Source organism: Anabrus simplex, chromosome 2 (genome assembly GCF_040414725.1).
Source record: "Anabrus simplex isolate iqAnaSimp1 chromosome 2, ASM4041472v1, whole genome shotgun sequence".
Lineage (NCBI taxonomy): Eukaryota > Metazoa > Arthropoda > Insecta > Orthoptera > Tettigoniidae > Anabrus > Anabrus simplex.
The window spans coordinates 827,596,377-827,613,138 of record NC_090266.1 but is presented as its reverse complement, the minus strand read 5'-3'; the positions used below and the strand labels follow the sequence as shown (position 1 = coordinate 827,613,138).

At 39.0% G+C, this 16,762-nt stretch overlaps 1 protein-coding gene across 4 annotated transcripts in view; it reads left to right on the top strand.

The window, feature by feature from the left end:
- The window catches only part of Zdhhc8 (zinc finger DHHC-type containing 8), a 297,113-nt gene that overhangs the window by 23,034 nt on the left and 257,317 nt on the right, over positions 1–16,762 (top strand). The window contains exon 2 of one of the 4 annotated variants that reach the window (XM_068226294.1): positions 11,483–11,649. The exons of 2 other annotated variants lie outside the window; for them this stretch is intronic. In XM_068226294.1, the coding sequence (XP_068082395.1) occupies positions 11,606–11,649 (44 nt within the window). In that variant the 5' untranslated portion in view covers positions 11,483–11,605. Of the gene's footprint in view, positions 1–11,478; positions 11,650–16,762 lie in introns of all 4 variants that reach the window. One more of the 4 variants, XM_068226293.1, reaches the window with a different exon arrangement.

Here is a 16,762-nt window from a genome sequence, read left to right as displayed (position 1 = left end):
GGAACTACTTCTTTGTATGCTTTGTCCTCGGGACCTGTCTGTATTTCTAGTCCCTTAGGAAGCCTGAAGGAGCTTAGTCCATCAATAAACTTCGATGCACATATGAATAGATGAAAACCATAACAGTATAAGTAGCATTTTGGTCATTCAGAGAAAAAGGCATTTAAACATCTTAACACTCATATAAAGCATGCTATTTGTAATTATACCACCTATCACTACAGCGCAGAATATTACTGCTATCACTTGTATCTCTTTGTTGGTGAAAGGATACATCCTCCCGGAGTTACATCCTGCACTTAACTCATTTTTTTAAAAATGTCACTTATACCGTTATGGTTTTCATCCATTCATATGTAACCTGGTAGCTCTGATTTGTAGATTAAATGTCTATAGCTTGCAAGAGAGAACTTAACTTTCATTTGGCTATCCAAGGCAATACAACTTCTCTTGAAATATGATGGCCGCCACTGCTTAAATTCAACTATATCTTCATATTCCATGACTTTGATTTGAAATGCATGAGGCTTCTTTCTACAATTCACTATAATTTCAACATACTGTTCAACTGAATACACCCTGTCTCGTCTTGGTAACTCCCGTGTACCATCTCCCTCATCCTGCGTGATGACGAGCAGTCCGCAGACCTCGTCATCTGTTTTATGAGGGATAGTGGTCTTTTTTATTGTGTGTAATGATGTCTTTTGTCCTAGTGTATTTGTGTTAACTGCGCTTTTATCCCATCGACTTCATTTTAGTTTGTGTTGCATATTTTAATGTGTTATTTTAACTTCTAAGTTGAATTATATATATATATATATATATATATATATATATATATATATATATATATATATACAATGCCTTACTCCTCTGTTACCTGTATTTTCTATTATTAGCAATAAGGCATTGCAAATTAGATCCACTGATTGTTTTAATCTCATAACCATTTGTCATCGTTGGCTGAACGGTCAGTGTACTGGCCTTCGGTTCAGAGGGTCCCGGGTTCGATTCCTGGCCGGGTCGGGGATTTTAACCTTAATTGGTTAATTCCTACGGCATGGGGGCTGGGTGTTTGTGTTGTCTTCATCATCATTTCATCCTCATCACGAAGCGCAGGTCGCCTACGGGAGTCAGACAACCCTGCACCTTGGCGAGCCGAACCCTTCCTGGGATATCCCGGCACTAAAAGCCATACGACATTTCATTTCATCACCAATTTTTTTAAAAACTCCATTCAGTGGATACATTTTAAAATTTTAATTATCATGTGTTGTCCATTTCGTTTCACTAGGGGCTGATGACCTTCGATGTTAGGCCCCTTTAAACAAGCATCATCATCGATATAGGTACTTGTCATGAACGCCTATCCAGTAATGCAAAATTTAATTATATTTCATATGAATGATGTCGACAACTAATCAGGAAAAGTCAGTGCATCTCAATATCCTTCGATGAAAACTGTAGTAAAATAGAGTTTGGGAAATGTGTAGCAGCCATTTTGACCACTCTAGTGGTTCTAGTGTTTAAGAACTCCTGTGGGACAAAATTATGGCACCCTGGTGTCTTGGAAAACTGTAAAAGTAGTTGGTCGGGGAGAAAACCATATTATTATTATTATTATTATTATTATTATTATTATTATTATTATTATTATTATTATCCTGTGTTTGGCCCTCTGAGGAACACGTAGTTCCATTATTTAGTATAGGGCTTCTTGTTATCTTCCTGAAACTTCATCTTCTCGCTATAAGTCTATCCTCTTTCTTGCATCCACAAGGTTTTTTAGTTTCAAATTTCTTGATCTCTGTTCCTTGGGTGTGAACTTGTACGAGTTGATTTTCTGTCTATATGGAATCCATGTAGTTGTTACTGAGTCAGTATTGGCTTCTGCGAGATCCATTTAGGTGCCTACTAGATCCATTTGGGGTCTACCAGCCAGCATACTTTGGTTTGCACACTCCGTCGAAGTTTTTCTCGGTCAGTCATGAGTCTTGCATTCATGCTATATATCCATAGAATTTAATACATCTTTTATTTTTATTATTATTATTATAAAAAATTTCAGAATTTAACTTCCTGACCTGTAGTTCACTCTTTTCATTCAGGTCTAGTAATTCTTCTTTCATGTTGTAATTGCCAGTCTGGGTTGCTCAAGGTGCAGAGCGATGGCCTTTTGAACACAAGTTGATGGGTTTGATCCTGGCTCAGTCTGGTGGTATTTGAAGGTGCTGAAACTTCATCTTCTATCTACAAGTCTATTTTCTTTCTTGCATCCACAAGTTTTTTGAGTTTCAAGTTTCTTGTTACTGAGTCAGTAGATGTTAGATTTACTGGCATGTTAAAGAACTCTTGGAGGACAAAATTCTGACACCTTGGCATCTCTGAAAACCGAGAAAGTTTTAATGGGACGTAAAACTAATAATTATTTCTTGATGTAATCTTAAAAGACCATAAGATAAGATTTACAATTGACCTATGTTACCAGTGTACAGTTAGAAAGCAACACAGTTGTATGCATTTTTAAAAACTGTTCACCTATATTCCCTCATTTTTTTCTTTTCAGCCCATGATGTGTGCTTCTTCATAAGTAATATCCATGATAACACCTATGTTGTTTAATTTTTAAAATCTTCAGAGAGATTATCAGTTGTTTCAAGTTAACCCTACTTTAAAAACAAGTAGTCTTCATTGAAAGATTTGAATTTCTAAGCTGTCAAGTATCTGTCTTTGAAGGATGGCATATTAAAAATTATGGCACCCCGGTGACTCGGAAAACTGTAAAATTAGTTGGTAGGATAGAAAACCATGTTGTTGTTGTTGTTGTTGTTATTATTATTATTATTATTATTATTATTATTATTATTATTATTATTATTATTATTAATAATAATCATCAATCAGTCACTACTGATCTGCATTTAAGGCAGTCACCCAGCTGACAAATTCCTTATCTGTTTGTTTTTGTAGCCTTTTCTTGAATTATTCCAAAGAAATTGGAAATTTATTGAACATCTCCCTTGGGAAGTTATTAAAATCCCTAACTCGCCTTCCTATAAACTAATATTTGTCCCAATTTGTCCTCTGAATTCCAACTTTATCTTCATATTGTGATCTTTCCTACCTTTAAAGACACCACTTAAATTTGTGTATTAATGTCATTCCACGCCATCTCTCCACTGACAGCTTGGAACATACCACTTAATTGAACAGCTAGTCTCCTTTCTCTCAAGTCTTCCCAGTCCTAACTTGGCAACATTTTTGTAACGGTACTCTTTTGTTGGAAATCACCCAGAACAAATCGAGCTGCTTTTCTTTGGATTGTTTCCAGTTCTTGAATCAAGTAATCCTAGTGAGGGTCGCATACACTGGAACTACACTCTAGTTGGGGTCTCACCAGAGTCTTACATGCCTAACTTTTAGGGGGAGACAAATGAGAATGGTTAATTTTTTCCTTCAGCACCTCAATTTAATTTCTGTTTGTGACACACTCCAGGAAACCATACTTTAAGTCGCACGACAAAATTTTACGCTATGAGTAAAAAGGTGGGAAGGGCAAGAAGATTTGAGCGCCATCTGTTAGGCTGATCCTTGAACTACGTGATGAAAGGAGTGACAGTGACTTGACCTTATGGTAAAGTCTTCAAGATAACCTTGGAAACAAGTTGTGCACTCTAACAAAACCATACCTTAAGTCTGTGGGAATTTAACATTGTCGACTGAAGGTATGGTTTCTTAAATGAAGTTCCTGCATTGTCTTCTTATACCAAATTATGAGAGATTTTTGTCTCTGTAAATGTTCTATACATAAGTGACATATTAAGTTTGTTTTTACTGAACTTACATAAACATGCCACATTGTGGCTGCAAGAACAGTCCGGATACATTCTGCTAAATGTGTGGAAGTTTATGCCAAGAAAACAGTCACTAAATAACAGAGTACGTGAGAAAGACCTACTGTGCATGCTTTGGCATTAAACTGGGAGACCAAGACAAGCCGTTAGCACCATGTAATGCACTTGTATATCACCAGCTGATGAGACAACAAGAGAGCCATGGTGTTGTCTGGGAGGTAAAAAGAAACACCATATCAATTGATTAAGGTTACACTACTAATAACTTTTATCCTTCCCAACAAAAGTATAAAATGTTCGAGTTGTTGATATGAGAGTGTATGAGCTAAGTGTTCATGGAATAATGTAATCAATGGTGTTTGTAATTACCTCTGCATTACCTTTGTTTGCTAGTACAATAACCAGTGGAAACTAATAACTGAAACTACTAAAAATTACTATGTTAATTTTCATTGATAAGAGGATGAAGCAATGCAAATGCTTTCCATTCTGTAGGTTAACATTTTCAATGTTCCACCCTTAATTTCCTCCTGACCTCGTCTCTTTTGAAAGTATATCCATAAGTCATTACATCATGACCACCCCAACCTGGGAATATTAATTGTGCCTGTAGTGCCAAGTTGTATACACAACATCCTGACAGCATAGTATATATAGGGCAGGTCTACAGGCTCACTGTTAGTTGTCTCTCCAATGTCAGAATGGGAAGAGCAGACAGACCACGATACTGTCGCATGAAAGGTAACACACGAGGACGCAGGATGTCCATGACATACCGTTGTGCCATCAGTTCCCTCAATCACTACCAGTAATGACCTGAAGTCATACCCGATGGCTCCCTACATCATGATGCCAGGAGTAACATCAGTCCTTCACAATCATGGCTCTTTGAGATGGCACATTTTGTGTGGGCTGGAGTTTGACAGTGGCCAGCACTGAACTCTGTTGACATAAATGGATGAACTTTGTTTCCACTAACATGTCCAGATACTGGACAGGCTGTCAGGGATTGATGTGCAGGCATAATGGGCCCCAGTGTATTCCATGAAAACTTAAACTGGAACATCACACCTCCCCCACCAGCCTGTCTCAGTTCAATAGTGCAGGTAGGTGCCATAGTCTCGGATTGTAATTTGCGTACACGAGCTTTGCAACACAATTTTATTTATGTAGATTACAGGCGTGCCAATTCCCCCCTGCCCCCGATTTAAGTGGGAGACTCCAGATGTTTTATACTTCCTGTCACTCTCCTGATCGCAGAGACTTATTTCCTGATTTTGAGAGCAGGGTTAGCATTTTTTCAACAGGACAGTGTTCGTCCACACATGGCACATGTGTCTGTGAACTGTCTGCATGATGTCGAGGTGCTCCCAGCAAGATCCCAGATCTGTCCCTGATAGAACGCATGGGACCAGTTCGGACGTCAACTCCGTCTCGGTGCCAGTATGCAGAATATCTGGGAACAGATACAACAGTTGTGGGCCTGCTTACCTCACGAGGGGATGCAATGGCTTCATTTATTTGTCTTTAGTAGTGGCGATGTTAGGACTCGTGTTCCTCTCTTACACTTACACGTCATTGTACACAAAAATTGTGGAGAAAGAAACTAATTTGTAACATTAATTCAAAACAAATGCAACATAATAATTATACCAATATGTACATATCATTTGTCAAACTACTAAGTGAAATTCAGTGAATAATAAGATTATATTAATTTAGAGAAAATTAATTAAATTACACACACACACCATTCACTCGTCAAGATTCACACCGTTGGTTTATGGATCTAATTGGTACTTTCTGTAGGATGACATGGAAGACTCTGAGTTACTGCTGCAGATGTTATTTGGATCAGAGTTCCATAATCTAGTTCCTGTCGAAATAAATTATGTTATAGGTAGCTGACCTGGTGAAAAGACAAAAGGTATGTAAAGTTTTATGACAGGTACTGGGGAGTTCCCTCAGTTAGGGATGTGAGCACCAACATGGCTACATGAAGATTTCTGAGTTCTTCAAATATCAGAAGGGAAAGTTGCTTGTAATAAGGTGTGACATGAGTGTCATAGCGTAACGAAGATATAAATCTAATGCAGGAATTAATGGTCCTTTGTATCCTTCTAATTTGTTCTTTTGTTTCATCTATGAATGCAGCATTACAGTAATACAGGGAGAACTAATGTTTTTATAAGCCTGACATTCATATTTAACAGTAAAATTTTATGGTGGTATTTCAGAGGATGGAGTGAGGCACATATTCTGTTACAGGTACGTGTGACGTCTTCATTCCAATTTAGGTTTTAATTTATAACAGAATTTTGTTACCAGATAGTGAATGAAGGGATGTCTGAAGTTTTTGTCATGTTTATTAATTTCGATTGTCCAACTATAATAGCTTTTGTCTTGGAGGGCTTTATTAATATAGAGTATTCACAAGCATATATGATGATATATTTTGTAAGCCAGCATTCATTCTATCATTTGCTATATGAATATCTCCCAGTTTTGTGTGATAATATATTTGGAGGTCATCCGCCTATATACGATTGCAATATTTCAGTCGATATGCTATCACTCTTAGAAGTGAAGCTTCCACGGTGTGAAGAATTATTTAATTTAATTTCCGGGTTGAACCATGCTGTACTTGTCTGCACATCACGTACAGTTTGCCGACGTTTCGAATACATTGCTGTATTCTTTGTCAGGGCGACTGAAATACCCCTACTCGATCCGAGGTAATCAGTCTCCCAGGCAGAAATTACACTACTAGAGTGGCCCTGATCTTGGCCTTTTATATCCTAGCCTTTCTGGCTGACGTAAGCCCTGGCTGTCTAGTGAGTATTCTGGAAAGTATGTGTCACAGCCAGGTAGTGGTGGCTTGCCCGCGCTGTTATGTAATGGGGTTGCGGCCATTGTGTTTATGTTGTGGTCTGTACGTCTTAAACTATGAATGATCGGCATCCAAGAATTACTGATTTTATATCCTTCTTCTAAATTTATGTTGTTCGGATGTTTCTTGATTTCGATAGCCTCGCGGATTTTCCTTTCCGGATTCCAAGGGATAGCTGCTAGGATCTTGGTCTTGTCAAATGATATTCCATGCCAAGCATTCCTACCTGATCTCCACCCGCCTAAAAGAACATATCCGTCACACCAAGAACCAAAACACAGATATTTCAGCGGTAGCCAAGCATTCCTACGAAACTAGGCACGGAATTTATAATACCAATAGATGTTGGTATTATAAATTTACTCATTCGGGACAAATATTTTAGGTTCCTTATGGGAATCAACATCATTTAGCTTTCACCCGAAACATTTCACTCTTAGTCGCACATCCGAGTGTCTTTTCAGTCACATGTGTATATCCTGTTTTCGATTTCTGGAAACTTTGCTTCTTGTTCACTAAATGCTTGGTGGTTACTGTTACCTGTTCAAGATGAACCTATTTTTCTTCCAGTTGCATACCGTACCACAACTTGTGTCCTGATCGTACTTTCTTCCCACAGCTCCCTTACCAAATTTCTCTGTTTCTTCAATTACACGAACTTTTTCTTCAGCAGTGAATGACCAATAACGAGAACTTGCGTCATTCTACGCATGTACTGCTTCTTAAATTGACGTTGCACAAATGACTCGGTTGTGCTGGGAACAGATCTGCCAACAGAGCAGGGGAAAAAATTCAGACTTCCGGATTTCTGTATGTCCAGAGCACTGGTACCATCATTGATGCCAATAACTGTACCCCAACTTATTAAAAAAAATGCAGAGATTATTTGCATATATACAACAAGTTAACGGTATGAAAATGGTTTGTTATGGAATAGTAAGGGCTAACAAGCATGAAAGTGGTGAGATTGATTGGTGGTTTAAGGAGTGGAAAGAAGAATAAGAGATTGTCTGGAATGAAGAAGTAATGGTCAAGTAACAAATAATTAAACTAAACAATGCTGTACCCTTATTTTTGAACATAGTTTTCCTATGCTCTCGATTGTACGACATAAGATAATTTGCAGAAGGTCAAAGGTATAATTTAACACCACCCATAGGACAAAATGTAGAGCTGGACAAGTTACTCTGCAGTACCTATCGTTTTTGCAGGTAAGACCAGGGGAGCAAGAATATTGGTTCTGATAATTGTATTATGGAAAGAGACAGTGTCAACAATGAAGGAAACAGTTACTCGCTTGTTACTGTTTACTGACCGCCTGACCTACCTACCTACCTACCAATAGCACTTGGAAGTTCACCCTATACTGTCAGTCATGATAGTAACATCAGAGTGACATTGCAGTATGATACACAACAATAAATGTTACACCTATCACATGATTTCTTTTAGATGTGACCTAAAATGAAGCTTCCTGTACTGTATGCCTACCTCTTATCTTGTTTCCTGATATACAGTCAGGGATGAGGTGAGATGAAATGTGGCATTTTTTCACTGCTGGATGCCCTGCCTAATGCCAATGATGGTGAATGAAATTTGGTCAGGAGGTGGAAGTAATCGGCTGTGGCCTATGAATATGAACTGTCCCAGCATTTGCCTGGAAGTGAAAATGGGAAACCATAAAGAAACATTGTCATGACAACAGACAGTGGGTTTTGAACCCAGTTGTCTCCCGAATACACAGCTTAACTCCATAGCCGTATTGTTAACACACGTGGCCACTCCACTCAGTTCTAACATGAAGTGTCAATACAGGAAAATTCCTCTGGAGACAGATATAAGTCATGACTTTCTGTTGCATAATACCTGCCTTATTACCAAAGGAAGCCGTATTGTTAACACACGTGGCCACTCCACTCAGTTCTAACATGAAGTGTCAATACAGGAAAATTCCTCTGGAGACAGATATAAGTCATGACTTTCTGTTGCATAATACCTGCCTTATTACCAAAGGAGAAAAGGACAAGGAAGAGGTATAGTGTAGGAGGATTCGTCATGCAGAACAGTTTATTGAATTTGAAACTTAGAGATGTAGAGCACTTCATTAATGATTTACAAGAATCGGTGGGAAGAATTACTTTCAAAGTTCCTTGCCATAAGTTACCGGTAAAAGTGAAAGATCTCTGTCCAAGATTCATAGAGAACAAGCGCCGCACTCGCAAGTAGTTCAAGGCCGCATTAACACTTATAGGCAGTAATGGTAAAGTTACAACTTGGAGCCTGAAGGGCTCTAGGAAACAAAGTCCTAACACAGTCTTAATGGCTTTGCTCACCCAATGTCGCAGCATAGCAGTCGAGATGATTAGGATGAAGAAATGGCGTGTAAAACGCGACGAAGCGAGAGCTCTCCACTCACCATACCGGAGTCGAAAGTGGACTGAGGTGCAAGTGGAGTGGCTTGTCTTATATAGTGACACAGAGGGAAAGCACTTGAACATATCAAAGAATAGATTTTCGAGAATGTGGTGTCAGAATGATGTTGCGAACAGCAGAGTAAACTGGCAGGGTGTTCAGTTGGTTGATCGTGGCCGGCAATTGCAGGTAGAAGTGGCAATGTGATGCGTACTTGATGAGGTAAATGGAACTAATTGATATATTCTTCTGTGTAGTAGTGGGAGACCCGGTCTCGGAAGCCCAGAATAACGGCCGAGAGGATGCGCCGTGCTGACCACATGACCCCTCGTAATCTGCAGGCTTTCGGGCTGACCAGCGTTTGCTGGGCAGGCCAAGGCCCTATCAAGGGTGTTAAGTGCTGTGCGGGGTTAGTGGGAGAATGTTACAAGTGGTAACAGGAGGCAGGTTGCCTGGCTCTAACAAAAAGTTAAACTGTGTAGATTCTATTAATAGGTTATTACTCTGTATTTTGAGGGGCTTGAAAATGTTTTTGTAGCTGAATTGTGTGGAAGATATATGACCAAGGAAGTATCGCAATAAATAGTATTGCAGAGGTCCCAACCTTTAAAGTGGGTTATCACTCTTATCTTTTTTTTTTTGCTAGGGGCTTTACGTCGCACCGACACAGATAGGTCTTATGGTGACGATGGGATAGGAAAGGCCTAGGAGTTGGAAGGAAGCGGCCGTGGCCTTAATTAAGGTACAGCCCCAGCATTTGCCTGGTGTGAAAATGGGAAACCACGGAAAACCATTTTCAGGGCTGCCGATAGTGGGATTCGAACCTACTATCTCCCGGATGCAAGCTCACAGCCGCGCGCCTCTACGCGCACGGCCAACTCGCCCGGTATCACTCTTATCAGTAATCAAAAAAAATTTTATTCAAGTTCCAAAGCATGCTCCTCCTGTCTCAATAATGACACCTATTTTGCCTTTCCCAGCAGCAATCTGTTCTAAAATATATCATATTACAAAATAACATTTGCACACTGCCTGTTAATTCAGTGGTAAAACATTCTTTGTAGCTCGTTTTGCACCCAGCAGCTGCTTTTCAGTACAGGTTTTCTTGAAGCATTCTTTCCTCTGATGACATTTTTGTCTTTTGAACCATATGTTACGGAAATAGATCGTCATAGGGAACTTGAAATCTTTGTCCCGAATGGGTAAATTTATAATTAGTTCCTGTTGCCAACATTTTGCCCCAGTGTGCCAATTTGGGCTCATCAGTTGGTATCTGGCACACCTACCAAGACACATGCTAGTGCATACCATGGAGGCCACTGCGTAGGCTACTTAGAACCGGCAGTACCATTATAGTATGAGAGACTTAGTATTTTTTTCAAAAATTGATGCTTGCTAGGCTATCACATATTACAGAAATAGATTCCCTCATTAAGAAAAGTGTGACCATTTTAGCCTGTGCCAGTGCATCCAACTCCTTTAAGACCCCTCCTGATTGGAAAGTCAAAGAACCTAAGAGCATTTTAAAATATGAATAACTTTTTACAATCTTGGTTTGTAACCTGGTGGTTGTATTCCACCTAATCAATACATTTTATTTTTTACGAATAGGACTAGTTTTGACCATTTGACTCTGTCATCTTCAGCTATTCATTTATACAAGTTAAACTAAAATAAGGGACACAATCATTAAATAAAATGTGGTTTGTAAACCCTGAGCTAAAAGTATAAATACATTGTGAAACACTTTAGTCCACATTCAAATTCTTGGATTTTTACTTGACACTAGTGTTCTGAAGTAATGAGAATAGACTAATTTAAAAAACTTGATAGGGAATGTTCCATTTTGTATACAAGTTGCATCAAACAAAGTAACAAATGTTTTAAAAATAATCAAAAGATTGTATTCAAATTGGAGGCAAAAAACCTAATGATTGTCAGGGAATTACAAAATTGTCAGGGAAGTCTTTTAAAAATTGGTGTGTGTCAGGGAAAGTCAGAACTCTACTCAAATTTGTGTCAGGTAATTCATACTGATGACAAACTGCAACTTGTGAATCGTTCGAAGCAAGGAAAAGTGATCAGTTGATGAGGTAAGTTGAATTTTATTTAAAAAAATTAAAATTGTACGTGTTTCGGGCTATAGCAGCATTAAAACAAGATAAGTTTGTTGAAATGCTGAAGTGTTTGGCAGCTCTGGCCATGCCAAGCTGTAAAAGTATATTTTTATCCCAACAAGGTATCTTTACATTACTTAGATACATGTATTTGTGCTTTGATATATTTTTTGTGTACACTTAACATGCTTTCCTTTTGTTTCAGATAGGCGTATGCATTAGATGGCAAGAAAAAGAACTGTCAGTTATCAGTGGCCGGATTCAACCCTTAATCCAGATTTTGTAGACTGGCTCAGTGATGTACCGGACAATAAAATTTGAAGCCTACTGTAATGTGTGCAGAAAGAAGTTTAAAGTCAGCAATATGGGGCGCCAGGTAATTCATTCACATAGAACTGGACCAAAACACACTCAGCTTCAGAATATTAAATCAAGACAGACAGCCATCATTGCCATCATTTTTTGTCAAACCTAGTGCTAGTTCAACAGCATTAAGAAGTGTAGCTACTAGTTCAACAGAAACAGGAAGTGTAGACATTGGATATGGATCTCTTGATAATGCCGCTGTCAAACCGCATGTTAGTTGAACAGAAACACTAAAGACTGAGGCAGGGATAGAAAGTGGAAAGTCGGTACACTGTGCTACTTCTTATTTAATAAAAATTTTATGGGCATTAAAAGTTGTTCGTAAATACAAGAGCAGTTCATGTGCAGATATACGTGATACATTTAAACTTATGTTCCCAGATAGTGCAATTGCATTGAAATTCACCTTTGTTGAAAATAAGTGTTCCTACGTGATTAATCATTGCACCACATTTTAGCGAGTTATTAACAAACAATTTGAAAACTTGTGAGGACTATGTTGTTCCCTTTGGTGAGTCACTCAATAAGGTACAACAGGGAAAAATGGATCCCATTGTCAGATTTTTGATATCAACACTTGCAGTATAATTATTAAATTAATGTCATAATGGTCCACCTTTCAAAGCTATAATATGCAATATTCTAAATTACATTAATTAGGGACTTGTTTTGGCTGGGGCTGGCCATCTTCAGCCTTAATGTAAAACATCTAATAACTAAACAAATGTACACGCACACAATTGACATAAAACAAATGAAACAAATATATAGATGTTTTACATGAAGGCTGAAGATGGCCAGGCCCAGCCGAAGCTAGTCCCTAATTAATGTAATTTAGAATATTGCATATTATAGTATTGAAAGGTGGACCATTATGACATTAATAATTATATTGTAATTACAATTCAATACGCATCAGAACCATGAAGTTTATATCCTATGATCAACACTCACAAGTGTTTTTCTGGGTCGTGCTACTGCCCAAGATCTCCTGCAGAAATTTAATCATGGACTGCAACCTCTTCGAAGAAAAAACTTGTTTCAGGTCTCAATGGATGGGCCTAATGTGAACTTGAGCTTTCTCAGGAAGCTTGAAGTGGAGATGGTGACAGAAAATCCTGATGGGAAAAAGTTATTGAACCTGGGAGTGTAGGGTTTGCATGTCATCAATGGAGCTATTAAAACAGGTTTATTGACTGTAAATTGGGAGCTGAACTCATTCCTGTGTAACATGTATTATTTATTCAGACTCACCAGCTCGCCAGGCCCAGTTCACTGCAGTGACTGGTAGTACAGTGTTCCCACTGAAGTATTATACAGTACGATGGCTTGAAAATGTTCGTTGTCTGGAACGAGCCTTAGAAGTTTTTCACTATATCAAGGCATCTGTTGCAAATGCTAAGTTGCCAGAAAGTACACTAAGTCCTGTAAAAATATTAAAGAACAAATCCAAGACCCTTTAATAAAATGCAAAATAGCATTTTTCAAAACCATGTCTTTGGAATGTGAGCCTTTTCTCAGGCGATTTCAAAGTAACAAACCACTTGCTCCATTTGAATGAACTATTAAGAAGTTTGATGAATCACTTTGTCAAGCGTAGGAAAATGGCAAATGCTATTGATATTAGGAGTGTGATTTTGCTTCATCTACAGGACCCAACAAACTTAGTTGAGGTAGGTAAAGTTGATGTTGGACTTGGTACGAAAAAGATACATAACCCTGGATTACTAAGCTTACCCCTTTCCCCTTCCACAAAAGTATTATCTTCACTTTCTCTCTAGCTTCCTTTGTGTGAGTCCTAACCTTGTAGAGAACAGTTGTGTCACCGTATGTTACTTCATTTCGTCTCTATGGGGACCCAGTCGTCTGAGGTACGAATGCTCAGTGACGTTACTTTTATATTGTATACGTAATTGAGCATTTATTTATTTATTTATTTATTTATTTATTTATTTATTTACTTACTCTGCATATTCTAAAAAAAAAAAAAAAAAAGAAAAAGAAAAGCTTATTGCACACTGTGACAGTGAGTACTTCCATTATTAACATCTGAATATATAATTCCCTTGTTATCCATCCGGCTACTTTCACGTTTCTCTGAATAGTTAATTTCGCTCCACGTGGGTTATTAGCCCTACGGAAACTACCATGATGAGGGGGCTGCCCTCTTAGCTGTCATGCCAGCCCGTTTTCTGTCAGGGTATCTTCCCTTAGCCTTTGGGGTCCATTCCCTATGTGCAAGGCAGCAGTTTGTGGTTCACAGTTCCTCTGCCTGCTCCGCCGTTGAGGTGTTTACAAGGTTCCTTCTTCCGCCTTCATAGCCATTGACTGCCACCTTCTGATGAATTTGTGTGCACAAAGGCTTCATCTGGCCTCCAAAAGGGGGAAATCCTACGCCCGTAGCTGTTGGTCCCCTTTCTGGTTGTCAGGTTTGGTAAAGGTCGCCTGACCCTTGGCCAGACAGTCGCAGGTTGTACCATCTACTGTCACATACGGTAGCAGGATATTCCTGACCTGACCGGCTGGATTGGACACCTAGAAAGAATGGAAGATGAAAGGAAAGCGAAGCAGGTGTGGCGAGCCAGACCAACAGGAAGAACAACACGAGGGAGGCCACTGATTGAATGGGAGGAGTACATCTTGGGACTGATAAGGAAGCGAGGGAAGACCCTGGGTGAGGTTCAGAGACTGGCGCATGACAGAAGAAACTTTAATAAATGGCTGAAATGTCCCAACGCCTAACGGCACAAAGGGAAAGAAGATGAATATATAGTTTCATTGTTCTGTTCTCATTAGCTGTAATTTTGTGTTGAAATCGGGAAGTCACTCCAGATAATTGAAATACATTTCAGATGGCAGAGAATATCAGAGAGGACCCACACACAATACTACAACTTTTGACAGAAGTAGATGACACTGGTGACAACACAGCAGTAACTGGAAAGACGTGCAGTGAACCGGAGGATGGCTTGAAGAGGAGGACATCGAATTAACTGACAGAAAATCTGACCCATAATATAACCCACAGTTAGAAGATTCCTATGATTCTGACGAGTTGGGAAGAAAAAGAAGACGTGATCCTGAACCAGCATACTCTGATGAGGACCTTGATTCGACTAATAACAATTCAAACCTGATTGTCTCCAATGCTGGGTATCTGAATGTTGTAGTCCCTAATAAGACCAATCTACGAGGGAGAAATAAACACAAATGGTCACCACTTTCATCAAGAAACCGTAATACCTGGACACCCGCCAGGAGCATAATTCATATACAGCAAACCCCTTTAGGAGAAGCCAGAAATGTTTTAACACACATGAAATCATTTTCTTCGACGATTTCATTTCAGATAAACTGGTACAACACACGAATGAGGAAATACAAGTTCAGAGTTGTAACTACGCTACAGTTAGTGCAGCAATTTCTCAAACAAGCAGGGAAGAAATCAATGCTCTTTTTGGTATACTTGTGTTATCAGCAGCCATGAAAACCAATCATCTTCCTACAAGAGAGCTGTTTGATTCAACTTTCTGTGGTTACAGAAATAAGGTGACAATGTCAAGTGAGAGTTTTGATTCTCTGTTGAAGTTTCTTAGATTCGATGGCAAATCTACTAGGGTAGAGAGACGACGAATGACAAGTTTGCAGCCATTCGAGAATGAGTTTATAAAGAATTGTCGAGACTCATACAAGCCATGAAGTTACACAATCATTGACGAACAATGCGTTGGATTTTGTGGACGGAATTAAGATTGTTATGTTGAGCTACGTTGGGACCAAATATATGATTGATACTAAGCCGTATTTGGAGAAAAGTACGAAAATGTCTGGTCAACCTCTCGCTCATTATTTTGTAAAAGAACTGACTGTGACCATCCATGGTTTGAATAGGAATGTAACCATGACCAATTGGTTTACCTCTATCCCACTGGCTGAAGACCTTTTGAAACCACCTTACTGTCTGACAGTTATAGGAACAATAAGAAAGAAGTGAAGAAGTGAAAAATCAGCACGTCAATGTTTTGTTTTGATGGACCAGAAACTCTTGTATCGTACAAACCAAAGCAATGGAAAGTCGTTCTGCTGTCCACTACTCACGAGGACATAGAAATAAGGGATAACAGTGGCAAACCTGCAGCAATTGAATTTTGTAACAAAATAAAAGGTGCAACAGACTCTTTCGTACGAATGCTTAGCAGTATGAACTGCAGTAGAAAGACCCAGCACTGGCCTCTATGTGTATTCTTCAATGTGATCAATATGTTCTTAGTGAATGGATATATTTTGCTCTGCCACAACATCCTCGGAAAGGGAGAAAAACCAATTTCGAGAAGCGCATTCGCGCAGCAGTTAAGTGGTGACCTGATTAGACCTCACCTCCAGCTCCGCCTTACGCATCCAACTTTGCAGCGGTCATTACGTGGTATGATCTGTGAGATCAGACCAGACAAAGCACAACTTGGCAAAAAGAAAATTTGCATTTTGTCCCCCAAAGCTACGAAGAATGACGCGGTTTTATTGTACTGTTTGCTATCTAGCCATGTGCAATGACCACTGATCAACGTGTGCTGAGTGTTGAAATGAGACAAATTTGTCAGAAATGGAAAAATCTGTTTGTACATAGAATGTTATACATGCTGGGTTAGTTATTAAGTTTTAAATAAAGTAATTGTAAGTGTTATGGAAAGGTTTTTTTTTTTTTTTTTCGTGGTCTGATAGATGAATGCTTAGTGATAATGTACTTCATAGAAGAGCTTAGTAATCTTGGGTTAAAGAACTAAAATTATCAGAGAGAGAGAGAGAGAGAGAGAGAGAGAGAGAGAAATTCTTGGCTTTAAACATGAATGTCAGAAAATATTAGTGGCAGTTGTGACGAAACTGTTGGATAAGAGTACTTTAAAGCAGGGTCAGCCAGCTGCGTATACGTGTGATGTCAGGTAACACGTCACACACTGCTCAGGCAGCGAAACGAAGTACTTAGTACTGTAACTGAGAAGTGAAGGCTAGAGGGGCGAGGGGAAATATGTCATTCGTGTGGGGAGGCCCAAGGGCTGCAGGTAGTACAATGCGGTATGTGTTGTACATATTTCTCTCCACATACGGTATTGTAACGTAACTTTGTT